Source organism: Eptesicus fuscus, chromosome 5, assembly GCF_027574615.1.
Source record: "Eptesicus fuscus isolate TK198812 chromosome 5, DD_ASM_mEF_20220401, whole genome shotgun sequence".
NCBI lineage: Eukaryota > Metazoa > Chordata > Mammalia > Chiroptera > Vespertilionidae > Eptesicus > Eptesicus fuscus.
Genome location: NC_072477.1, coordinates 34,242,381 through 34,270,250, shown reverse-complemented (window position 1 = coordinate 34,270,250; position 27,870 = coordinate 34,242,381). Strand labels below are relative to the sequence as shown.

Here is a 27,870-nt window from a genome sequence, read left to right as displayed (position 1 = left end):
AATCATCTAGACGGGCTCAAAATGTCATTTACCAGCGAATTAACGTATAGTTTTAAAGGGCAATCCGTTCAAACTAGAGGTAGGATTACTTGAAACAGCTTCACCAGAGTGGGGGCCTGGTCTTTGGTGACAGGGATATTGAGAAGCAGTGTTGGCTTGGTGGCAGGACTACTGGAGAAGACACCGCTGAATGGTGGAGTGTTAATGAGAAGTTTAGTCTTCCCAGTATAGCATCTTTCCCCAACAGGTCAGTGAAGACCCTCTTGCGAAATGTGGCCAGATCAGATGCACTTGTTTTTAATGCTCTACTAATAGTTCCTGAAAGTAGTTTTTGAGACCTAATGAACATATAACATTGTATTAACTTAGGTTACATAATCACTTGATTGCTCCTTATTCCCAGTATTTTACTGAAGGCAGGGAGTCCTCAGAAAGACTCTATGGAGGTTGAACTCAGATGTCTTTTAGTCAGAGTGTTTATTTTTAGTTTAAACATGGAAATAGAAGACAATAAAAGCCCATTATTATTCTGATAGAAATGAAAAGGAAAACAGCTGCTTAGGCAAGACTATTTGTTTTTATTATTATTCTGAATTATTTACATATAGTATGATAGAATTCATTATTTGACACTGGAAATGTATATTAATAACTGTGGCTATGATATATTTAATTGCATAATATTTAATCAGGCTGCATTTTGGATATTTTAAAAATACTGGCTTTAAAATGTGCTTGTTCTCATACCTATTTTTTTCCTGCATTAACTGAACCAGGATTTTTTATTTTTTTTACTGATATATCATTGGCATACAATGGCCTATTTCTTACAGTTTTGATATCACATAGAAAACAACCATATACTTGCATTTTTAAAATCCCACTGGGAAGGATCACCCAGGTGATGAAGGTCGGGGCTACTGAGACTTGCTGTGTTCTCTAATGCAAGAGGCGTGAGGAGGCAGATTCAAGTGGAGGGTGCTGCTACTTCCAAGACACATGCCTGCCTCAGAGCTCTGTACCAGAGCCTTGAGAAACACACAGGGTTTGGACAAAATGGCAGCAGAATAGACGGATGTGTCCTGAGCCTTGTCCTGGAGCACATAGAATGACCAGCTGAAATGAGTGACAACCACCCCAAATTGGCGAAGGAGACTCAGCTGGTGAGACAATTTGCAACTGGGAAGGGCAGAGGGCCCCTGGAGAAAGCCAGCCCCCATCTGAAGAGCAGCAGCCACATGAGCAGCCCGCCCACAACTGAAGAGAGGCAGCCCCGCGCAGCCCACCCCATCCGAGAAGCAGCAGCTGCGCACAGACCGCACCCTGTCCCCGTCTGAGGAGCAGCAGCTGCACAAGCAGCCTGCCCCCATCCGAGGAGCAGCAGCTGTGTGAGCAGCTCACCCCCATCCGAGGAGCAGCAGCTCCACAAGCAGCCTGCCCCCATTTGAGGAGCAGCAGCCGCCCAAGCAGCTGAACCCAGTTCAAGGAGCAGTAGCCACACAAGCAAACCGCCTACATCCGAGGAACAGCAGCCCTGCACAGCCCATACCAGTCAGAGGAGCAGCAGCCACATGCAACCAGCAACTGTCTGACAAGCAGCAGCTGTGTGAGTGGCCTGCCCCCGTCTGAGGAGCAGCAGCTGCATGTGCAGCTCACTCCCATCTGAGGAGCAGCAGCCATGCGAGCAACCTGCCCCTGTCCAAGGAGCAGAAGCCTCATGAGCAGCCCACCCCATCTGAGGAATAGCAGCCACACGAGTAGCCCACCACCGTCCGAGGAGCAGCAGCCACGCACAGCCCATTCCCATCTGAGGAGCAGCAGCTTTGTGATCAGCCCATCCCCATCAGAGGAGCAGCAGCTGTGCGAGCAGCCTCCCCCCACCAGCCAGAAGAGCCACCACTGCTGCGAACAACACCCACCAGAGGAGCTGCTGCCAACTGAGGAGCAGCCGCTGCTGTGACCACACGAGGAGCAACTGTAGCCATAGGAGCCACCACTGCCACCCAAGGAGCAGCCCCTGCATGACTTGACATCTAGATCCATTGGTGATATAAAAAATGGGTACACAAAGAAACCCCCCAAAGGAAAGAAAAGGAGGAATCGCCAGAAAAGCAGCTAAGTGAAACAGAGGCATGCAATATGTCAGAAAAAGAATACAGAATAAGAGTCATACAGTTCATAAACCAGATGGATGAAAAAAATCAACAACTTATGTAAGAATCAAGAAGAAATGAAGAGTGATATCGCTGCAATAAGAAACACCATGGAAAGTTTCAACAGTAGACTAGGAGAAGCGGAGGACCAAATTAGCGAATTAGAAGACCAGGGAAGCAAAACACAGCCAAACTGAGCTGCAATTGGAGAAAAAAAATTAAAAGACTGGAGGAGAGCCTAAGAGAACTATGGGACAACATGAAATGAAGCAACATATGAATAATATGTTCCAGAACAACAGGAAGAGGAACAAGGGTTAGAAAACATATTTGAAGAAATAATGTCAGAAAACTTCCCTGATGTGGGGAAGAAAAAAGTCACACAAGCACAGAGAGTCCCAAACAAGATAAACCTGAAAAGACCCACACCAAGACACATCATAATTATGATGGCAAATGTTCAAGACAAAGAAAGGATCTTAAAGGCTGCAAGAGAGAGATAGAAAGTGACATACAAGGGATCTCCCATTAGATTATCAAATGATTTCTCAACAGAAACACATCAGTCCAGTAAAGAATGGAAGGAAATTTACAAAGTGAGGCAAAGCAAGGGAATGAATCCAAGAATACTCTGTCCAGCAAGGCTATCATTCAAAATTGAAGGGGAAATAAGGAGCTTCACAGACAAAAAAAAGGCTAAGGGAGTTTATTACTCCCTAGCCAGCAATGCAAGAAATGCTAAAGGAACTGGTGTAAAAAGAAGAAATAAAAAAGGTAAGAAGGAACACAGGCAGAAAAAATAAAAATGGCTATAAACAAGTACCTATCAATAATAATTTTAAGTGTAAACAGACTAAATGCTCCAATCAAAAGACATTGAGTGGCTGAATGGATAAAAAAACATGACCCATACATATGCTATCTACAAGAGACCAACCTCAGAACAAGGGACTCACACAGACTGAAAGTGAAGGAATGGAAAAATATCTTTCAGGCAAATGGAAATGAAAAAAAAAAAAAAAAAAGCTGGGGTAGCAATACTTATATCTGACAAAATAGACCTCAAAGTGAAGTCCATAACAAGAGAGAAGGAAGGCTACTTCATAATACTAAACGGATACAATAAGAGTATATAACCTTGATAAACATATATGCACCCAATGCAGGAGCACCCAAATACATAAAAAACTCCTGGAAGATATCAAGGGAGAGATCAACAACAATACAATCATAGTAGGGGACTTTAATACACCACTGACATCACTGGATAAATCCTCAAGGCAAAAAATCAGCAAAGAAACTGCAATCCTAAATGACTTACTAGATCAGATAGACTTAATTGATATCTTCAGAATATTTCACTCCAAAGCCACAGAATATACATTCTTCTCAAGTGCACATGGGACATTTTCAAAAATAGACCACATATTGGGTCACAAGCAAAGTCTCCCCAAATCCAAGAAGATTGAAATCATATCAAGCATCTTCTCAGACCACAATGGCATAATACTAGAAATAAACTACAATAAAAAGAATCCAAAAAATTAAAACACTTGGAAGCTGAATAGCATGCTATTAAACAATGATTGGGTTACCAAATAGATCAAAGAAGAAATTAAAAACATCCTGGAAACTAATGACAATAAAAACATAACAATCCAAAATCTATGGGACACAATGAAAGCAGCCATGAGAGGTTATAGCTCTACAGACCTACCTCAAAAAAAAAAACAAGAAAAATTGGTAGTAAATCATCTAACTCTACAACTTAAAGAATTAGAAAGAGGGCAATAAGAAAAGCCCAGAGTAAGCAGAAGGAAGGAGATAATAAAGATCAGAGCAGAAATAAATGACACAGAGACCCCCCACCCCCCAAAAAAATGAATACAAAAGATCAATGAAACCAAGAACTGGTTCTTTGAAAGGATAAACAAGTTTGATGAACCTCTAGCCAGGTTCATCAAGAAGCAAAAAGAGAGAACCCAAATAAACAAAATCAGAAATGAAAGAGGCGAAAAACAAACAAACAAAAAACTTCCAGCAAACAAAAGCCTGGGGCCTGATGGCTTCAAAGGGGAGTTTTACCAAACATTCAAGGAAGAACTAAAACCTATCCTCCTAAGACTATTCCAAAAAATTCAAGAGGAAGGAACACTTCTAAGCTCATTCTATGAAGCCAGCATCACCCTAATACCAAAACCAGATAAAGACAACACAATGAAAGAGAATTACAGGCCAATATATGTCATGAACATAGATGCCAAAATCCTCAGCAAAATTCTAGCAAACCGGATCCAGCAGTACATCAGAAAGAGCATACACCAGGACCAAGCAGGACTTATCCTGGGGATGCAAGGATGGTACAATATCCGCAAATCAATAAACATGATACATCACATAAACAAATTGAGAGATAAAAATCACATAGTCATATCAATTAATGCAGAAAAAGCATTTGACAAAATCCAACACCCTTTCTTGATAAAAATTCTCAGCAAGGTGGGAATAGAAGGATCATACCTCAATATAATAAAAGCCATATATGACAAACCCACAGCCAACATCATACTAAACGGGCAAAAACTAAAACAATTTCCCCTAAGATCAGGAAGAAGACAGGGATGACCACTCTCACCACTCCTGTTCAACATAGTACTGGAAGTATTAGCCATTGCAATTAGACAAGAAGCAGAAATAAAAGGCATCCAAATTGGCAAAGAAGAAGTAAAACTGTCCTTATTCACAAATGACATGATCTGTAATAGAAAACCCTAAAGACTCCATCAAAAAATGATTATACTTAATAAATGAATTTGGCAATGTAGCAGGATACAAAATTAACACCAAGAAATCTATGGCATTTCTATACACCAATAGTGAACTTACAGGAAGAGATGCTTAAAAAGCAATCCCATTTACCATTGCACAAAAAAAATTAAGATACCTGGGAATAAACTTAACTAAGGAGGTAAAAGACCTCTACTCAGAAAACTACAGGTCCTTGAAAAAAGAGATAGAGGAAGACATAAACAGATGGAAGAACATACTGTGTTCATGGACTGGTAGAATCAACATCATTAAAATATCCATACTACCCAAAGCAATCTATAGATTCAATGCAATCCCCATAAATATACCAATGGCATATTTCACAGACCTAGAACGAACTTTCCAAAAATTCATCTGGAATAAAAAAAGATCCTGAATAGCTGCAGTGATCCTGAGAAAGAAGAACAAAGTAGGTGGTATCTCACCTATAATACCATATATCAAGCTGTATTACAAAGCCACTGTTCTCAAAACAGCCTGGTACTGGCACAAGAACAGACATATAGATCAATGGAATAGAATAGTGAACTCAGAAGTTGACCCAAACCACTATGCTCAAATAATATTTGACAGAGGAGGCATGAACATACAATGGAGTCAAGACAGTCTCTTCAATAAATGGTGTTGGGAAAATTGGACAGATACATGCAAAAAATGAAACTAGACCACCAACTTATATCATACACAAAAATAAACTCAAAATGGATAAAAGACTTAAGACAGGAAACCATAAAAATACTAGAGGAATCCACAGGCAGCAAAATCTCAAACATATACTGAAGCAATTTCTTCACTGATACTGCTCCTAGGGCAATGAAAACTAAAGAGAAAATAAACAAATGGGACTACATTAAAATAAAAAGCTTTTACACAGCAAAAGAAACCATCAACAAAACAACAAGAAAGCCCACTGCATGGGAGAATATATTTGCCAATGTTATCACCGATAAGGGTTTAATCTCCAACATTTACAGGGAACTCATACAACTTAACAAAAGGAAGATAACCCAATCAAAAAATGGGCAACTGACCTAAATAGATACTTTTCGAAATAAGACAGAAGGAAGGCCAAGAGACAGATGAAAACATGCTCAAAGTCACTAATTATCTGAAAGATGCAAATCAAAATGACAATGTGGTACCATCTCACACCTGTCAGAATTGCTATCATCAACATGTGCTAGAGAGAATGGGGAGAAAAAGGAACCCTTGTGCACTGCTGGTGGGAATGCAGACTAGTGCAGCCACTGTGGAGAACAGTATGGAGTTTTCTCAAAAAACTAAAAATGGAACTCCCATTTGACCCAGTGATCCCACTTCTAGGAATATATCCCAATAAACTAGAAACACCAATCAGAAAGGATATATGCACCCCTATTTTCAAAGTGGCACAATTCACCATAGCTAAGACTTGGAAACAGCCTAAGTGCCCATCAGTGGATGAGTGGATTAAAAAACTGTGGTACATCTACACAATGGAATACTACGCTGCAGTAAAAAAGAAGGAATTCTTACCATTTGCAACAGCATGGTTGGAACCGGAGACCATTATGCTAAGCAAAATAAGCCAGTCAGAGAAAGATAAATATTACATGATCTCACTCATTTGTGGAATATAATGAACAACATAAACTGATGAACAAAAACAGATCCAGAGACAGAGAAGCGTCGATCAGACTGTCAAACCTCAGAGGGAAGGTAGGGGAGGGTGTAGGTAAGGGGGAGATCAACCAAAGGACTTGTATGCATGCATATAAGCCTAACCAATGGACACAGACAACAGGGGGGTGAAGGCATGAGTGAGGAGTTGGGGGAGGCAATGGGGGGGATAAGGACACATATGTACTACCTTAATCAATAAAGAAATAATAAAAAAAAAAAGAAACGCACAGGGGCTTCAACTCTCTTAGTCATGAAATCTGGCCCCATCAAGATAAGAGTCTTCTTCATTCTGCCAGCAACTGCACTGTTCCTTTCTGCCTAGTTTTTGCAGGACAGAGGGTAGAGGAAGTGGGAGGCAGAGTCAATACTCCTCCTCTTTCTAATACTCCTACTGTTATTACTTCTGCTACTACCAACACCACCACTTCTTGACTACTAGCTAAGATTTGTTGGGCATTTCCTATTTGCTAGACCTCGTTCTATGGATTTAAATATACAACCAATTTAATCTTTATAACAACCCCTCAAGTAACTATTATTATCTCCACTTTACAGGTGAGGAATCTGAAACACGGCAGATATGTAACTGGCATAGGTTCACAGCGCTAGTATCTGGTAGTTTAAGCGTCTAAATTCATTTTATCAGACAATTAAAGCATTAACAGTGCATTCTTGAAAAAATATTCACTGGGCATACTCCAAAGTATAACTCCATAATACAATTTCCTCTAAGGAAACCAAGTGAATAACTGAGTCACTTGGCTAACTTTGACCCTGCAGTATTTACAGATCTCCCAAAATAGCACAATTCTTTTTTCTTTTTTAATAAGGAAACTTAGAATCAGGAGCACAGTGAGGTCATTTTCTGATTCCATGACTATTTAAGGTTTGTCTATTTTGTATAGTTGTGTAATAGTAGGTTAATAATTAAGAACAAGTTCATGTTTTGTATCTGGAAATTTTGTCTTGCTTTGTTGTATTGGGATTCTTTTGAGAGGACATTAACGTGATTTGAATTCTCTGACCCTCATTCCACTATATAAAGAGACACCAATCACCAAAGTGCATATGAGCATCCTCTTGTTTTGCTATTTATCATTCCTCGTGCTTGGGGCAATTATATTTCAAGTTTTGGAGGAAGACTTTGAGGTGGATCGGCGACAGTTGGCAGTTAAACTGAAAAGTGATTTTCTGAAACATCGTGCTAATAAAACTAAACAAGATGTCGAAATGTTTGTGCAGGTAAGAGATGAAGATCCAGTTCATTTCAGAGTCAGAAGACTTCTCTCTACGCAGAGAAGCCATCTAATGTGAGCATTGTATGAAATAACTTCCTTCACTGAGTACTTTGTCAGGCATATGTAGTGCTAATATTTTCTCCTAGACTGTGGCCTGATTTTAATTTTCTCATGGCTTATTTTTTTTTAATTAATTTTTATTGATTTCAGAGTCGAAGGGAGAGGGAGAGAGAGACAGACACATCAGTGACTAGAGAGAATCATTGATCGGCTGCCTCCTGCATACCCCCTACTAGGGATCCAGCCCACAACCCAGGCATGTACCTTGACCAAGAATCAAACCGTGACTCAACCACTGAACCATGCCAGCCGGGTGCTCCTGGGTTTCTTTTGAAGAGAATTTTGTTTTTTAGAAACCCCAGTTCATAATTCTTTTCTTTTATAGTTTGTGCTTTTTGTGTTCTAAGAAATCTTCAGCTAAACCGAAGTCAGAAAGATTTTGAGTTATTATATAGTTTAGCTTTTCTATTTGTTTGTTTATATAATGTATTTCAAGTTAATTTTGGTCAATTATTTGAAGTAAGCATCAAGGTTTGTTATTTTTAATACACATATTCTGTTGTTGCAGAATCATTTGCTGAAAAGACTACTTTTTTTTTTTTTTTTTCATGAAATTACCATGGCAAGTTTGTCCAAAATCAATTGATCAGGGTGTAGTTATGGGTAAGGTGGAGTGAGTACACTCCACTCTTTCTCTCCCACTGAATGTACCTGTAACACCTGGGAAGAATATATAAATCAGGTATTGAAGCATCTGAATAGTAAATAGTAGCAGCAATAGAATTTGAAGTACTGAGTGAGTTAAGCACCCCAGCCCAGCCCTGTACCCCCAGTCTGATCTTAATGCAGCTGCAAACTCAGAAGTGAACCAAGTGTTCTAGGAGACATCCTCTAGTCCTGACTCAAGGATCAGGAAAGGGAACTCCTAACACTCAGAGAGAGTGGACATCCTCCCTTTTATTTCTTTTCTTCATTGACTTGCACCCCAGTTCCCCAGTAATGCTGTGGTGGCCGCAGTCATGACAGCAGCAACAGTGGAAGCAGTGGGAACTCACAAAACTCTGCTCCCTGAAACTGTCCTTTCAAGGCTAGGGCCAAACCCTTTTCCTTTTTTCCCTTCTTTTTCTGTCCTCCTACCACTTGGCCCCAGACATAGCACAAATCAAGGAAAACGTTGGTTTCTGGCTGGCAGACCTCAAAGGGGAGCAATCAGGAACAAGACAGTAGCAGGGAGATCGCAGAGAGAGAGCTGTTGTGGAAGTGACCCTATAAAATTGCTTAGACCTGACCTGCACGTACATGGGTTTAGTTTTCACACCAAAGACTCTGAGAATTGAACTAGTGGGTAGACCTAAATCTAGGTCCCAGACTGACCTCTGAGTGATGGGCAGATGATACTGCAGAGGCTGTGAGAGCTGAACTGACAATGGAAGCACATCCCATGGAATGTGAGTTGGAACTTGCGGTCTGAATCTAAACTAAATGACCTGCTAAAGTGAAAATGCCAACCATCTCCATAGGATTTCAATGAGACTCAGAGTCTCATAACATAGTATTCAAAATACAATCTAGAGTACTCAGCATATGAAGAACCACAAAAATCTGGTGATGAAGCCTCTCAGGTTTTGTTTATCAAAAAAAGGTTTGTGTTGCCTTTTTATAGGAGGACATTTACATTGGTTATATCATTTTAGTCAGCACTTCACAGCATGGCAGCTTCCTTCTTCAAAGCCAGCAAGGCAGAGAGAGTCTCTAGCAAGATCAGCACTACAGTCTCATATAATCTAATCACCTACATGGAATCATGTACATCCTGTCACCTTTGATACATTCTGTGTCACTAGAAATAAGTCACAGGTCCCACCCATCCTCAAAGAGAGGGAGTCACACAAGGGCATGAACACCAGACCCTGGAGGCCAGTTTAAGGGTCTGTCTGCCACACTCAAGAAATTGTTTCTGACCAGCCTCACAAAGTTTCACCCTTTTCACGTGTGGAATATCATTCAACCAAAGAAATATTCAAAGAGGATTCTCTGCAGACTTCTGTGTAACTTCCGCCTCTATACATGTTGTAGCCACCTCAACTTGACTGAACTCCAATCTCTGTCCTCTCAGCTCAGCAAAATCACCATGCTGTCTTGGGGGTGCCCCTCCCCCCATACCAGAGTCTAGAAATTATCTCCAAACAGCCTGGGCAATGGTAGTACTCACCTTGTTTTCCTTCTCTTAGTGATTACAGTTCTGCATTTCCTCTTGTCCAATATTTAAAAATAGTTGCTTCCTATGTTGTGTGAAACATCCTATCTCGGAGTATTTTACCACTGATTACCATCTCCCTAGTGCCCATCTCACATGTCATCCAATAGTGTTTTTGTTCAACCTAATTTTTACTATGTTATTATATAATACTATATGCTTAACTTTTGTTTTTATTTTATTGATTTCTTTATTCATTCTTAGTTTCAGAGATAATTTTCCTTCCTGTGAAATGTCTTTGGTAAATTTTACTCATGAGAGTCTACTAGTGATAATTAACTCTTTTTGTGTGTGTGTGTGTTTTGTTTTGGTCTAAAAATATATTCATCTCATCTTATTTCTTGAAAGATATTTTAGCAGACTATGCAATACTAGGTTGACAATTGTTTTCTTTCAGAACTTGGGAGACATTATCCCACTATTTTACTGCTTTCTTCTGTTGCTTTCAAGTTTTCTGTCAATCTAATTGTCCATAATTTGTAGATAATTTTATCTTTTCTCTCTGACATCAGAGACCTCTTGTTTTATGAACTTCTCTTGATCTCTGTTGTTTTATTGGTTTAATTCAACAGTCTAGATATGACTTCAGGTTTTTTTTATTTTGCTACGTGTTTGCTTCATGAATCATTATATTTATTTCTCTTATCAACTCTTGGAAATTCTGAGCCATTAATTTTTTTTAAAATGATCATTATGGTTGATTTATTTCTAGCCTCTATACAGTATACTCTTAACTTATCTTTTATATTCTCCACTATTTTGCCTTTGTTGGTTTGTTTTGAGAAATTCATTATGCTATATCCTTCATTTACTTATTTTCTCATTGGTTCCATCTTATTGGATGTGTTGAATTTTTTAATTTCAGTGATTATGTTTTTCTTTTCTAAAATCTCTGCTTTTTCCTCTTTAAATCTGTGTGGCCTTTCTTATTAATATTTTATTGTTACATGTCTCTAATTCCTTTGATTTTGTTAAACATTTTAAACATATTTTATGTTCTTTGTTCAATTACTCAACATTTAAAGTCTTTAGAATTCTAATTCTGCTATTAGATTTTCCAATGACTCTCATAGTGGCATGGCATTTTTATCTTACTTTTGACTTTAATTAGAATACCTCTAATGTTTCCCTGTTAAGCATGAAACCACTGGAGTTTGTTACAGTTTCTCTGTGTCAAGTTAAAACATTTGTTCCTATTTATAGCTTACAAATAAATATTATTTTATTTCATCTATGTTTGTATTTATTGAAGTGATTAATATATAGCTTTCATCTTTATTATATGTTTAGTGATTCCTATAGTTTAACATTGATTGCATTCCCTTAATCATAATGTATCCTTCATAACTCTACTAGATTTGATAATATTTTATCTAGAACTTGGGATTCTATACTTCTAGATACTCTATAATTCCCCCCTTTCTTCCTTCCTTCTTTTCTTCCTTTCTTCTCCCTCCCTCCTTCCCTCCCTTTCTCCCGCCCTCCTTCCCTCCCTCCTGCCCTTCTTCCCTCCCTCCCTCCCTCCCTCCCTCCCTCCCTCCCTCCCTCCCTCCCTTCCTTCCTTTCTTCCTTCCTTCCTTCCTTACTTCCTTCCTTCCTTCCTTTCCTGTGCTATTCATGTCTGGTCTTACATATTATTGATTTCAGATAAGAAGGGAGAGGGAGAGAGAGAGATAGAAACATCAATGATGAAAGAGAATCATTGATCAGCTAGCCAACTGGGGATTGAGATTGCAACTCAGGCATGTGCCCTTGACCAGAATCAAACCCGGGACCCTTCAATCTGCAGGCCTATGCTCTATCCACTGAGCAAAACTGGCTAGGGCTCATGTCTGACCTTGATTAGTGTTAAATTCATTCTAGCATTCTATAAAGAATCAGGAAGCGTACAAAAATATCTTTCAGTTATCCTGTTCATTGTACCACTTTTCCATCCCATCTTCCTTTTCTTCTCTGTATTTAAGGTTTCTTGGGGTGTTTAGAGAATAAAGATATCAACGTCTCTAACTGGTCATTACTGTTTATATTGTAAAGTTATTTGGCTGAATTTCTTTCATGAACAGATTTCTATGTGTTTTAGACTTTCCAAAAATTGCTAGCCCTCTCATGAATTCCTTTCTTGTTTTCCAGTGCTGTGATACAATTACAATGTCCTTATTTCTTTTGTTACCATTTCTCTCATGATTGGTTTGCTTACACTGGAAGTCTCTCTGCAGCTATCTTTGACCAGGATTTGCTAATTATTTAAAAATAATTGAACTTTATTAACATTTTAAATAATTGTGCTAAGTCTATATACATACTCTCACAAATTTCCTAAAAAAAATGCTGTAGACATATATTAAACCCATATACAACTTCTAAAACAGTTGACAACACTAAAACAAATAAGGCCTGCCATTATAAGTTATCATCATAAACATTTCTGTTTCTCTTGATCCTAGGGAAAATTTCCTATTTGACCCAATTAAATATGGATTTTGGTTTGAATCCAACTAAATGGAACTAATTTTCTTTAGTATTCTACTTAAAGAAATATAAATTACACAACCCCAATTTTTATTCTTTCTCTTATTTTACTTTGTAGATGATGGCTTATTTTGTAGTATTAGGAATACCTCCCACAGGAAATAAAACTGCTGCTGTGTCTTGGACTTTTTTCAACTCATTTATAACTTCCATAATTATCGTATCTACAATAGGTAGGTATTGTACTTTTCTTTTTCCACTTAGGATGTTAAATGTTTTATAATTGTTTTGCATGAAGCATTACGTCTACGTATTTCCTGTATCTTTATACAATACCTTAGATTTAATGAAATAAAGTAGTTAGTTTAAGGGGCACTGTGTCTACTAAGATAAAAGAGGAAAGCTAGCAATATTTTGGCTGGCTGTGAAAAAAGCCAATTTTTCTTTTTCCCTACATTTGGGTCCCTTAAAATCTTGAGACTATGGTCTCTGAACCAGGAATTATCTGGAATAAGAAAGGTTTCCCTCCACACACTTCAACAAAACAAATGTTTCAAATCCAGAAAAAATGTTCCCAAATAAGTCAAATGGGACTTAATTCTCTTCTCCCACTCCCCAAAAAGCTGCATCACCAAGTCTTTGGCAAAAAAGGGGCTATGAGTGAGGCAAAAAAACCAAAACAACTATTATTATAAGATGCTCCTAAAAGGGGTAGGTTATAAATGCAGAACAGAGTGTATATGTGATCACACACAGGCTTATATAAAAAAGAAACCAGAATGTGGAATGATGGAGAAGGGAAGAAAGAGGGAGAAAATAATAGGGGGAGAGAGGGGTAAGAACTTTCATTATACAATACCAGGAATCAGGAATTAATAAAGAAAATTTAAACAGAGGTTTAAGAATATTGTTTAAAAGTACAAAGGCAAATACAAAAGAATGAAAAGTAGCAATATAAATATCAAACCTGGAGAGGAGCATGAAGAAGGTGGTGTATAAGAATTGAATCCCTATATTTTATATAAAAAATATCAATAAAATATCATCTAAAATTTAAAATTGATAAATCAGCACATGGATATATAACCATATACATTAGTCTAATTCAACAAGATAATTTTGAAGCAAAAATTTCACCACAAAATTGGTCTCACTCTGCAGAGAGGGTCTGGCATTTTATATTTCTACTAGTGACTCGGTGCATGAAATTCGTGCACATTAAGAGGAGATTACTTAGAGGAAATAATTTAATATTGCTATTGGCCCTTTCTCTATAATAGAAGTGTCAAAGATGAAATAAAATTAGTAAAATGTATATGAAAACCTTCCTCCTGTCAGAGTCTGGGTCTCACCATGGGACCCAGAGTCAAGTCCCCACAATCCACATGCACCTCAAAATTGCGTGAGACCCAGACCTGACCAGCACCCCCCCCCCCCCCCCACAATTGGGCTAGATCCAGACCAGGCCAGTCCCACCCTTGTCAAGCCCTGCCAGGCAGGGAACATAGCCTCAGGTCCTCTGGCCTGGTGCCAGGACAGGGGGCGTGGCCTGAGGTCCTCCAGCCCAGACCAGGGTGTGGGGGGGGGTGCCTTGAGGTCCTCCATCAAGCCCCGCCAAGTGGGGGACATGGCCTGAGATCCCCTGTCAAGCCCCGCTGGGTGGGGGGCATAGCCTGAGGTTCCCTGACAAGCCCCGCCAGGCGGGGGGACGCAGCCTCAGGTCCCTCAGCCCAGCACCGGAGGTGGGTGCAGCCTTAGGCCCCCCTTCAAGCCCCACCAGCACTGGGGGTACACCTTGAGGTTCCCCATCAAGCCCTGCTGGGTGGGGATCATGGCCTGAGGTCCCCTGTCAAGCCCCACATGGTGGGGGGTGCGGCCTGAGGTCCCCTGGCCTGGCACTGGGGTGGGGGGAGCAGCCTGAGGTCCCCTGTCAAGCCCTGCTGGGTGGGGAATGTGGCCTGAGGTCCCCTGTCAAGCCCCACCTGGTGGGGGGCACGGCCTGAGGTTCCCCCGGCCTATGCTGGGGCTGGGGGAGCAGCCTGAGGTCCCCTAGCCCAGCAACAGGACAGGAAGCACACCTTGAAGTCCCCTGTCAAGCCCTGCTGGGTGGAGGGCATGGCCTGAGGTCCCCTGTCAAGCCCCATGGGGGCTGGGGAGGGCATAGCCTCAGGACCCTGCTGATTGCTCGTTAAGGCTCCTTATGGGAACTTGGCCTCAGCTGTAGGTTCAGCCATCTTTGTGATGGAGTAATGGTCAATTAGCATATTCCCTCTTTATTAGATAGGATGTCAGATAGCTGTTGGTATAGGTGTGGGAAAACCTTACAGGTGAGTCAGTTCCACTGGGCTAAAGGCAATTCTCAAAAGGAGGCAAACAAAATTGAAACAGACTCGTAGACACAGAGAACAAAATTGATGGTTGCCAGAGGGGAGTGGGTTAGTAGATCAGGTGAAGAAGGCAAAGGGATTAAGAAGTACAAATTGGTAGTTACAAAATAGTCACAGGGATGTAGAGAACAGCATAGATAATATAGTCAATAATCTATATATATAAGAGCCTAATATGCAAATTGTCCACTGGGACGGGAGTTCAACTGCTCGCTATGACATACGCTGACCACAAGGGGGCGGTGTGGAATGAAGGGAGGCCCTGGCTAGCAGCTGGCAGCCAGGGAAAGCAGGCCCTGGCCAGCAGCCAGCAGCTGTTAGGGACCCTACCTGTGCATGAATTTCATGCACTGGGCCTCTAGTATTGTGATAACTATGTATGGTGTCAGTGGGTACTGGAAATATTTGGGGATACACTTTGTAAAGTATATGATTATCTAACTGCTAAGAAATATTGAGTGCAAACTGTAATTAAAAAATAAAATTAAGTGTGGGGTAAGATATCAACCAAAGGACCTGAAAGCATGCATATGAGCATAACCAATGGACACAGGCAGTGGGGGGTGAGGGCATGTGCTGGGGGGTGGGAGTGGCTGGGGAGAAAAGGAGACTTATGTAATACTTGAAACAATGGGGGGAAAGGAGACTTATGTAATACTTGAAACAATAAAGATTTTTAAAAAATAGCCCTGGCCTTAGCTGGTTTTGGCTCACAGGATAGAGTGTTTGTGGACTGAATGGTCCAGGTTCAATTCCTATCAAAGGCACATGCCTGGGTTGCGAACTCGAGCCCCAGTAGGGGGCATACAGGAGACAGCCGATCAATGATTCTTCATCATTGATGTTTCTATCTCTCTCTCCCTCTTCTTTCCTCTCAGAAATCAATAAAATATATATGTATATATTTAAAATATCCCTGGACAATGTGGCTCAGTTGGTTGGACACCAAAAGGATGCTGGTTCGAATCCCAATCAGGGCACATGTCTGGGTTGTGGGTTCAGTCCCCAGTAGGGGTGTGCAATTGTCACTTCTGGGTGGGCCCAGATAATCGTGTTTGTTCTTGGTGCTTGGCTGGATTTAGATAATGCAACCCAACCCCTGGCGCCTGAGCTGAAGGTCAGGCTGACAACACACTTTCCTCTGGCAAGGTATGTTTCCAGGACATGGCTCTAACAGGCACCACTGAATTCAGATGACAATCATCTCAGGGGCCTTTCCCAGGTGCTCTCTACACTTTATTATAATTCTAATAGACATCACACTATTTAATTATATCAATATATTATAATGTACATAGTCAGCCTCTATTATTGAACATTTATGTTGATTCAGTTTTTCGAAATAGCAAACTTTTCTTCATTTTAGCCCACATTTCTTGATTTGCTTAGGATAAGCTAAGTCATTGTGTTTTTTTTGTTTGTTTTTATTAAAAATGTGCAGTATGTACTGGGGCTCTAAGAATACCAATGACTAAAAATTTGCCCTCAAAGCCTAATGATAAATGTGCATATTATGCCAAGCTTCCATATTGAGGGGCATTGCATTTATCTTTTTTTCTCTTATCAGGTTATGGAACAGTTTTTCCTAGGACTCCTAATGGACAACTGTTCTGTGTTGTCTTTGCTGCAATTGGAATTCCTCTAACTATCATAGTCTTTAATTATATTAGTAGATTAGTTTTTCTGCCATTTGAAAAACTTGGAAACTACCTTGAACATAAGGGTGTAAATGAGGTAAGAACTTTCTCTCTCTCTCTCTCTCTCTCTCTCTCTCTCTCTCTCTCTCTCTCTCTCACTTTACACACACACACACACACACACACACACACACACACACACACCCCTGGTAGAGAAGTTTTATTTCTTTAAATATATATATGGATTCACGACCTTAGATTAACTAGGCACATGACATGTATAAATACTTACTGAACTCATGTTTAATGCAATTTGTAGAGCAAGTCATTCTGTGTTATAAAACAGATGTGAGAAAATCCAATGTTCAAGAGACCATCTATTTCCTCTTTGGTAATTAACCTCTAATCACTGAACTTACAATAAGATGATTAGTGGTGAATTGTGTATGAACTAAGTGATCTCAGAAGTCATTTAGTCAACTCCTTCCTTTTACAGGACAGGAAAACATTTCATAAAGGCTAGGTGGCTTGTTCAAGATTACCTAGAAAACCAGTGGCAGTGCCGGCACTAACCCCAGAAATGTTTGGATGAAGGCTTTGACCACATATCGTGTTGAATCATGTGTGGTCAACTCAGTAATTAACACAGGTTTTACCTTTTTTAAAATAATTACAATGCAGTTATTTATTAAGATAATTGAGAATTTATTATTAAATCAAGTTGTTGATATTCTTTAAGGTATTTTGTTTTCTATAAAGGAATATAGAGAAGTAGTCCCCTTCAGAGAGCCCAAGGAAGCACGCGAGATTTCCCTTAATCGTTGATGTGATCAAGTCCTTACTCTTGGTCAGAGCACTTCACAACGGAGGCACCACTTCCTTTGTTCTTTCTTTGTGCCCTTTTTGGAGGTCTATGGTTCCTGTAGGATTTACTTTGTTATTCGATTGGCGTTGCCACAAAAGAAAACACAGTACACCTTGGGCTCTAATGTGATCACTATAACAAATTAGTATCAAAATATAACTCTCCTATGCAACTGCATTTTAAAAACCTAGCACTTAGGTTATTTGTGGTACTTAGAACTTTATAGTTATATTTAAATTATATTTAAATTTAAGTAAATGATATGTACATACATAAATGATAAATTTTCTAAATGTTTATTTACTTATCAGAGCTTAGTGAAGGCATAAAATATGGGATTTTATTTCTTTTGTTTGCCTTGTATCTCATATAGTGCTGGCCAGCAAAAGGGCAAAATAAACTGAAGGAATGATAACTGATGAATTACGTATAATAAAGGACTAGAGACTTGAATCATATGATAAAAATAAATTGATAAAAATATTTTAAGATGAGTATCTTGATTTTGTTTGAAAATATAAGTATATTTGTTCTGTGCGACTCTCTAAACAATGTATTTATTGACGCCAAATAGTACCCTGATCTTTCAGCTGACAGTTGTCTAACTTACCTTATTAAGCAAGCAAGCAGGAAGGCGTGATACTCTGTCCAGATTGGATGTTCTGGGCTAGGCTGTGGGGGTGTGGGCAGAGCCCAGAGAAGTGAGGAACTGTACCCTGATATCTAGGCAAGGACAATCTTAGGAGAAAGTGGGGCGATGCTAAAGTGAAAATTCATCTTAAATCAAAGTCTAGATGCAGAGAATAGTAAAGAAAGAACAGAAGAGAAGAAAAGAGATGGAAAAACAAAGGATGCTGTATAGGAGGTAGAGCGATAGAGCCCGAACATACTCCTAGGGGCAAGATTATTCAAAGGAAGGATTCCTCTATAGGCTCTAAGCCTTTGAGCAATGAAGGGGTAGATAAGAACACTAAACTAATAGAGCAAACAATAGTTTTTGAATGCTGCCTGTTTATGATATAACTGCTAACATTGTGTCTCTTTTTCTAATATATTTTAGAGCAATGTTACTGTTTGGAAGATAGTATTTTTCATTATAACTGGAACACTTTTGTTTCTGGCATTACCACCATTTGTTTTTATGTCATTAGAGAATTGGACTTATGTCGAAGGAGTTTATTATTCATTCACCACCATAAGTGCTATTGGTTTAGGAGACTATGCAATAGGTGAGTCTTAATAATCTTGAAATAAGATTCACTATCATAGCAACAGATTGAAACAGAAAGTTAAAAAAAAAGGCTCAACTAAAAATGTTAACAGATTTCTTTGAATGTTAAGATAAAGGTCAAGTCTTTTCAAATAAATCTCCAGTGTATGAATAAACACACCCACCCTCCTTCCTCTCTCGTCACACACAGTTATCACTATCAGAATATGATACAAAATAATTCCTTTTAAACTAAGTATTTCTGTATAATCACACATGATAAACAAAAGGCATATGTAATCAAAACATTAGGCTTAAGAGATTAATCCTATATCATGTACCTTACATAGCTTTTCCAAAATTTATTTCAAATTCCTCCCTAAAATAAAGATGGGGAAAGGAAAGGAGTAGAGCCATACAGACATTAGATGTGTCCATAAATATCTGTGGCTCACAATTAAAATAGTTCATCAATTATTTGGGGTATAGAATTCTAAATTGGTAGTTATTTTCTTACAATATTTTAAAGGTGCCATTCCATTGTCTCTGGCTTCCATCATTTCTGATGGTAAGTCAGCTGTATCTTATTGTTGATCCTTTGAAGTAAGGAGCCTTTCCCTTCCCCATCCCTCACCCCTACCTACTTTTAATCTTTTCTCTTTGTCTTTGATTTTCATCAATTTAACTGTAATTTATTTTAGTGTGGTTTGCATTGTATTGATTCTACTTGGGGATGACAGAGATTATTGAATAGAAGAATTAAAATATTTTATCAGTTTTGAAAAATTTCAGCTACCATGTATTTGAATGCTGATTATTTCTTATTCTCTCTTCTACTTATGGGACTCCAATCACATAAATGTGAGACCTCCTCACTGCATTTCATGTATTCTAATAAGCTTCCTGTATTTTCCATATTCCTCTATGACTTCACTTAAGACATCTTCTATTTATCAACTTCTAGTGTACTAATTCTAACTCCTGCTATATATAATGTGCTTTTAAATTTATATAATGAGTTCTTAATATTAATATAATGTTTTTGTTAGTTATATAGTATCCATTAATCCCTCCCTTTTGGCAGGTTCCCATTCTTTGGTGAAATCCTTCACATTTTCATCCACTTTTCCATATTATCTTATATTTTTAAACAACCATAGTAATACCCTGGCTGGTGTAGCTCAGTTGATTTGGCATCATCCTATGAAGCAAAAGGTTGCTGGTTCAATTCCCAGTCAAAGGCATATGCCCTAGGTGTGGGCTGGATCTCCAGTGGAGGGCATGCAGGAAGTAGTCAACCTCACATCATTGTTTCTCTCTCCCTTTCCATTCCTCTCTCTCTAAAAATCAATATATTATTCTTTTTTAAATAAACATAATTATAAAACAATTTTCTACTTCAAATTCTGTATTTTCACTTCTAGCATCCTCATTTCCTTGCCATTAATTTCCATTTTTCTGCTGAAATATCCCCCCAAATTTTTCTACATTACCTCCTGTTTCTACTCTATCCTTTATCACATTTTTCATGGTTATTTTAAATCTTTCTGATAATTCTAATATTTTGTCCATCTCTAAGACTACTAACTATTTTCTTTTGATAATGTGTCACATGATTTTCTTCTTTTTCTAAGTTTTCATTTTATGCCAGCCTGTGTGTAAAAGAGCCATGGAGACTGCAGGAAATAATGTACACCTTCAGAAAAAGGCTTTGTCCTTCTTCTCAATTACTAGTGTGAGATGGCGGTGTGGGGGTGAGGCAAAACTGTTGAATCTTCAGATGATCTGATCTGGGCTTTGTTGCAGCTTTACTTAGATTCAGTTCATCCCTAGGTTGGGGTATTTTGAGACCGATCCAAAACCAACTCTTCAGCAAGGCATGGGAGCCAAGACCCAGTGACACTAGAGGCAATCATGGAGGATTTCTCTCTAGTTATGGTCTACTCATAGCTATTTGGGTTTCTGGGTGTTCTGTGTGCTCTCCGGACCCCAGTTTCTCCCTTTTGTCAGCTGCTGCCTTTATTCTGTGAAAACCTGATGTGCTTCAGACAGATTCCCTGAGTTCTCCTCCAGGCTTCAGTGGACAAGCTTTCTTGCCCATAGTGGGTATCATTCTGTAGAAAAGAAAGCAGCCATGAATATCTTCTCTCCTAGGGAGGGATTGTCATATTCTAAAATTTAGTGTATTTAGGGTTCTTTTTCATGTCCTCAGCTCTCAGACTTTAAAAAATTAATAAAACTATAATATTGTAGCTTATCTCATTTTTATCTTTTTGTTAGTGTGGGATGACAATATCTTGTGTCTTTCTATATATTAAATCAGAAGTTCCTTACATTTCTTTTTAATTAGTAAAATATATACTCAGATGATGGCAATAGATTGGACTCCCATTCTTAGGTATATTTTTCTTTTATTGGTGTGTGTGTGTGTGTGTGTGTGTGTGTGTGCGCGCGCACACATGCGCGCACATGTGTGTGTGTTTTGGGAGTCATTGTTTTGAAGAAGCTGAATCAGAGATAGTTAACCAAATATCATTTGAAACTGAAAGTGAGTGTAGCCTTTCAATTATATTTATTCTCTGATCATTATGCTCCATAAAGCTTTGCTGGTTAACTTATAAAATTATAAAGAAATATTGAGTGATTTAATGTCTGATAATTTAAACTATTTCTTGTTATTTATGCTCTAATAAGCACAGCCAAATTGTATTTTTGTGATAAATCACTATGTGTTATTTGTTTCTGGTCACTTCTCTTTGACTTCAAAGTTCATGCTCTTTCAGCTCCGCCCTCCTCATACATATACTGAAAATGGCTCATCATGAAAAATAAATGACACCACATGAAGGAACTATAAAAGTTGTAGTATTTGTGGTATTAGGATCGTTGAATTATAAGTGATTTTCTTTTTTAAAGTGTTATACCAAGATTTTTAATGACAAAAGCAATGAATTTATAGAATTTTAGACTCATAAATATAATTAAGTGGCCCAGTGAAATGTACTGTTGTTGTTTTTTTCCCAACAAGATCTGAATTCCATTTTAAATAATTTTGTTATATGTTTATTTTTTTCTTACCTCATTTTAATAGTTTCCCGGCAGTAGCAAATAAATTGCCTCATAGAAAAATATTATACTCATTGCAGGATTTAAAAGGATGATTTTCAAAGGGTAAAAGAAAGTTTTAACCTCCAGATGTGCTCTAAGAAAAGAATCTTAGTATTTGCAATTTAAATTCTATTCTTTTCGTGAAAGCAGTGACATTTTTAGATATACTTTATTTTCTAATTTTATTTTTTTGGATTAAAGGAGGCATTTTTCTAGGTAGAAATGAGTGGCAAGAAAATGTTATGGGGGAAAGTCACCATCTGATGATTTGCATGTTATTTGCTTCCTGTCTTTAGTTTCAAATCCTACGAAAGATGATCAGAGCATCACCTACTCAATCTTATTATTAATTTGGAGTACCCAAGGTCTGGTCTGGATTGCTCTTGTATTTAATTTGATAACCAAGTTCTTTTATGAAATGGAATTAAAGCTAACTGAGGACTCATCTGAAGTAGAACTTGAAAGAGAAGAAAAGGAGACAGATGCTGAAAATCAATTTATTTAGTAGATTTCCTCCATGCAGACTGCAGAGGTTTCCACAGAGCCCTTTCAACTGGGGTCAGACCAGGAAGGAGGACCAGAAAAACAACCTCCGTAAACCTCTCATGTGAGTTGCCTTTCCACATTAAAATTTAACTGTGATTGTCATTAAGAAAAATAGTTTTGAAATATGATGCATATCTCCACCTTTACTTGTCCACTTTCCCCACATCAGGCTTACTCCTTGGTGGATCCGCACTGGCATTTGTGTAAATAGAAGCTTATTCTGAAAACTGTGTTTCCATGTTTTTCTACCATGTATTTCAATAAAGATAGAAATATGCATATACAAAACAATGGCGCTATTTTCATTGGGTTCTGTTTCTTGTACACATTATTTCTAATTATCAATCAAGGTTTCTTTAAAAGTATGCATATTTTTTGATCAAGTGAGGCCATTCTAATTTTCATTCAAGTCCAGGGCTCTTTATTGTGTATTTACAAAGCTGTTCATGATGAACATGCCCGCAGATCACCCAGACTGCTCCCTGCTTTCTCTTTTGCTGCTACGTGCAGCAGAGGATCTTGTCCGGATGCCGTCTTCCTGAGAGCAATAATCTGGATACGTGAACATGCAACGCTGTAACATGAGAGCCCAGGCCAGACTTAACCATAGATCACCCCACAGTCCTGGAGGACGCGTCTAGTTCAGTTACAGGGACAAAGCAGGAAGAACCAGGATTAGTCCTTAGGACAGGAAATGCTTCTCAAAGACTTCAAGGGATTAATTCCAGAAGGGCGGCCCAGAGAGGAAAGGAAGCCCTTTTAACCACTACTGACACAGGCCTCCAGCAGTTTGATCAGAACATTGGCAGAAGAGAAGTTACTTTGTACTTTCAAGGGATAAATGGGACGCATAGGCTATAAACTGCAGACTAAAATAGCTAAGAGAACATCCTTCAACTTAAAATCTTTGTTCAGGTAAATGTATTATATAAAATGGCATAATAAAATTAAGAATAAATAAACATGTTACACTTTTTTTTCTTGTTGTTAATCCTCACCCGAGTATATTTTTCCATTGATTTTTTTTTTTTTTTAGAGAGAGTGGAAAGAAGAAGGGAGGGATGGAGGGAGGGGTGGAGAGAGAAAGAGAGAGAGAGAGAGAGAGAGAGAGAGAGAGAAACATCAATGTGAGAGAGACACATTGATTGGTTTCCTCCTGTATGTACCCCAACAGGACCAGAGATGGAACCTGCAACCCAAGTATTCGCCCTTGACTAGGAATGGAACCTGCAAGGTTCTGATACGTGGGCAGACACTCTAACCACTGAGCAACATCAGCCAGGGCAAACATGTTATACTATTTATATTATAATCAGAGTGATTATGAATGAGTGTAGCTTTTTTGTATAAAATGGACAAATAGAAATGGTCCAATTAGTTTCCTTTTCAATATGCTTAAAATAAGCAGGTGGATGTATTTCACGTTTTTGATCAAAAATTTTATTTGGGATACGTATGGGTAGTGTAAATCAATAAGAGGTCTTATTTGGAACCTTGTTTTGGACAGTTCACTGGTTGCTTTTTATCCCAGAGTTGCTATAACCTGCTGTGATGCAATGTTTCAAGAGAAAATGCAATTGTAACAAGGGTTCAGAATTAAATTTTTAATTCATTAAAAAAGAGTAAGTATGTATGATCGGAGCCATAAAAGAATTCAAACCAGAGGAGAAATGGAAAGGATAAAGGTCATAAGAGGTCAAGGCTATGTTAGTAAGCAAAAAAAAAAAAAAAAAAAAAAAAAGCCCAAGTACCGTTGTTGAGACTTACCCTTACCACCTCTTCCCCACCTCACCACCACCACCACCACGGTCAGTTCCTAAAGTGTGTCCATTACCAAAGCTTCACAAACTCCCTGTTACATGGTTTGTTCAAGGCAGGTTTCACTGCAAGGGCAGGGCCTCGTGATGAGGGTGGGGCCTCTAGGCATATTATAAACCTTCAGACAGAAAGTGTACCTTCAGACACTGTTCTAGCCATCTTTTCTTTCTGGCCCCAGCAGGTATAGAAAACCAATGCCCAATTCCTTCTCAAGCAGGGTAGACATAAGGGTTGTGCTTACTATTTTAATTTTTTAAATTCTGTTACTTCATTTTATTAAACAATTTCTAATTAACTTGATCATGTGTAAGTCAGGTTTTTCATTTTTTCCCATGTCTGGTGAAACCCTAGCTGATTAGTTCCCAAAGCCAACACTTAGACTAGCACCATTTGTTCTACCAACAGCTACTTACATGTAGACATAACATCTAAAAACAAAGAAGTGTCTCTAAAGGACTGGCCTTAAAAATAAATACTTTTAAAGTGGTTGCTAATGTTATAGTCAAGTGTCTTTCCCTTGGTGGCCCCCCCCCTTTTTAATCTAGAAAGGAATATTACAAACTCACCCACTTTAGAATTATGGATTTGACACTGTTCGTTGGTCATTCTCTCAAAACAATAAAAACTATATACATATTTTTTTAATATTTTTTATTGAGGTATTATATGTGTACATATCTTACCATTACCCCCCCCCACCCCACACCCACACATGCCCTCCCCCCCCCCAGAGTTTTGCATCCATTGTTTATGCTTATATGCATGCATACAAGTCCTTCGTTTGATTTCATAACTCCCCCACCTCTCCCTAACTTTCCCCCTGTAATTTGAAAGTCTGTTTGATGCTTTACTGTCTCTGTATCTATCTTTTTGTTTATCACTTTATAATGTTCTTTACTATCCCTATATATACATATTTTTAATGGGAGTCTTGGTAGGTTGTTTTTTGTTTGTTTTGCTCTACTTCGTGGAATATTTTCTTGGCTTTATCTTCTAACCTATTAATTTTTTTGTTTGGAGATAATAGTTTTTATGTCCAAGGGCTGTTTAAAAAATGTGCTGATTATTTGTTTTTCCTGTCATCCAGTTCTTGTTTTTAAGAAGAAATGTTTTCATGAAGATTCTCAGGAGACTAATTGGGTTCTCCCTTTTTCCGTGAACCATCTATATTTCCTTCAGACCCATTTGCTTCTGACTGTTTAGTTTGGTCTCTCATTTTAGAGACTAGTCTCAGTAATGCTGTGGCCTTAACATGTTCGTTGATATCTGAGAATGCACGTGGATGAAGCTGTAAAGACTGGTGAGATTTGCTTTTAGATGGCCGGAATGGGGTCATTGCCAGAATGTAGATGTCCTTACTTCTGGGGCACTGAATTTCTTCAGAGACGCATCCTCAGACAAAAGGGGAAATACAGAATTAAAAAGGCAGATGCAGGTTTCACAGAAGATACATGAAAGAATGAAGAACCTCTACATCATTTTGAAAAAATTATCTTCTACCAAATGCCATCTGCTACAACTCGGCATCTATTTTTGAGAAAACATTTTACAAGCTAAGCTAGAAAGAGATGGAAAAATCCCTTTTCTTGACAAAGGGCATCTTTCCGAAATAACCAGAGATATACCAGAAAAAAAATTATCTTTAATGACAACATAAACATTATTTTGAAGGCATTTGATGCAATAAAGATAAAGGAGTAATAAATTCTAGAAAGGATGTCAAACTTTATTATTTCCCTAGAATATCCAAGAAAACAACTGAAAACTATATCAACCAAGAACAACTAGAACATTAGATCAAATGGGAGTCAACCATAAGAGTGCCATGCTGGAATAAAAATAAATATTCAAAACCTAATACATTCCTTACATACTAAAAATTATTTTAAGATATGATGGCAGACATAAATGTTCATCTCCTGTCTTTTTCAATACTCTATTCAGGTAAAACATACTGATAAAGGAAAGGGGGGAGACCTTGAGCAGACAAGAGATTTCAACAGATTTCTGGAAGAAAATTTCTAACAAAGGAGAAAATCTAGGTGACCTTGGGCTTGGGGGTGAACACACACCTCATTAAAGATATACAGATGGCTAATAAATATGGGAAAAGATGTTCAAAATTAAATGTCATCAGAGAATTACAAGTTAAAACAATCTATAATAATAAAAGCATAATATGATAATTAGACTGGAAGTCCTTCCGGATGTCCTTTCTTCTGTATGAAGTTGTGGCAGGTGGGGACCGAAGCAGAGGCCCGCAGCCGCCACAGCAGCTGAATTTTGTGCATCGGGCCCCTACTAATTAAATAAAACAACACACCTATTAGGGTGGCTTAACCCTTTGCACTCGCTTGCTTTTTTCTCGATTCCTTTATTCTACTCGGCATTTAATTTTTTAAATACCCCAGATTTTACAAAGTGTGGCAGTAGAATAAAAAACTGGAGTTTCTTTTCGTACAAACTTATTTATTTGGATTTTTTTATATTTCAAATTATTGATACATTCAAAGAGTAATTTTAATCTTGACATCCGAGTGCAAAAGGTTAAATTCAAAACACTGACAACATCAAATGCTGGTGAGGATGTGGAGCAACAAACAGAACCTCACTCATAGATGGTGGGAATGCAAAGTGATACAGTCGGGCAGTTTCTTACAAAGGTAAACACAGTCTTACTATATAGTCCAGCATTGGTGCTGTTTGGCATTTACCCAAATGAGTTAAAAATGTATGTTTCAACCAAAAACCTGCACACGAATGTTTATATCAGCTTTTTCCTAACTGCCAAAATAGATGAATGGATAAAGAAGCTATATATCCAAACATGGAATGTTATTCAGCAATAAAATTAAATGAGCTATCAAGCCATCAAAAAAAAAATAGAGGGAAAACTTAAATGAATATTAGTAAGTGAAAGAAGCCAGTATGAAATGATTGCACATACTGTATAATTCGAAATATATGACATTCTGGAAAAGGCAAAACTATAGAAACAGAAAACATCAGTGATTGCTAAGGGTTCAGGGGAAGGAGAGGAGGAGGGGTGAGTGACTAGAACACAGGGCATTTTTAGAACGGTGAAACTTTTGTATGATACAGTGATGGTGGATACATTATATTATGCATTGTCAAAACCCATAGAACTGTACAACCCAAAGAGTGAATCTTAATGTAAACCATGGACTCTGGTTAATAATAATGTATCAAGTCCCAACCGGCTTGGCTCAGTGGATAGAGCATCAGCCTGTGGACTGAAGGGTCCCAGGTTCGATTCTGGTCAAGGGCATGTATCTTGGTTGCTGGCACATCCCCAGTAGGGGGTGTGCAGGAGGTGGCTGATCAATGTTTCTGTCTCATCGATGTTTCTAACTCTCTATGCCTCTCCCTTCCTCTCTGTAAAAAATCAATAAAATATATTTAAAAATAATAATAATAATGTATCAATATCAATTAATCAATTGTAACAAATGTACCATGATAATGCAAGATGTTAATAAGAGAGGCAACTGCTTTGGAGAGGATGGAAGGAGGAGGTATATAGGATATCTGTATTTTCTGCTCCATTTTTCTATAAACCTAAAACTGCTCTTTAGGTGTCCTTCGATAGATGATTGGATAAAGATGTGGT

The 27,870-nt window shown here is 38.3% G+C and overlaps 1 protein-coding gene across 4 annotated transcripts; it reads left to right on the top strand.

Moving 5' to 3' along the window:
- Positions 1-27,870, top strand: LOC114230547 (potassium channel subfamily K member 16-like). Of its 4 annotated transcripts, none has more exons than XR_008555965.1 (7): positions 1-79; positions 7,690-7,886; positions 12,787-12,901; positions 16,623-16,789; positions 18,618-18,786; positions 22,172-22,482; positions 27,836-27,870. XR_008555965.1 is itself a non-coding variant. In XM_054715485.1 (6 exons), exons 1-6 carry the CDS (start codon positions 22-24, stop codon positions 22,378-22,380), a joined length of 915 nt encoding a protein of 304 aa, XP_054571460.1. In that variant the 5' UTR covers positions 1-21; the 3' UTR covers positions 22,381-22,689. The 4 variants fall into 4 exon arrangements, 2 of the variants coding, with proteins under 2 accessions (XP_054571460.1, XP_027997071.1); XR_003616457.2 differs by lacking the exon at positions 27,836-27,870 and adding an exon at positions 22,591-22,689; XM_054715485.1 differs by lacking the exon at positions 27,836-27,870 and having other exon boundaries at positions 22,172-22,689.

Bases quoted from the DNA above. Each gene is read 5' to 3' on its own strand.
- LOC114230547 (XM_054715485.1), top strand. From the start codon at position 22: ATGTCATTTACCAGCGAATTAACGTATAGTTTTAAAGGGCAATCCGTT. The intron at 16,790-18,617 runs GTAAGAACTTTC...AATATATTTTAG, and splicing joins AACATAAGGGTGTAAATGAG to AGCAATGTTACTGTTTGGAA. The intron at 18,787-22,171 runs GTGAGTCTTAAT...TCCTGTCTTTAG, and splicing joins TTTAGGAGACTATGCAATAG to TTTCAAATCCTACGAAAGAT.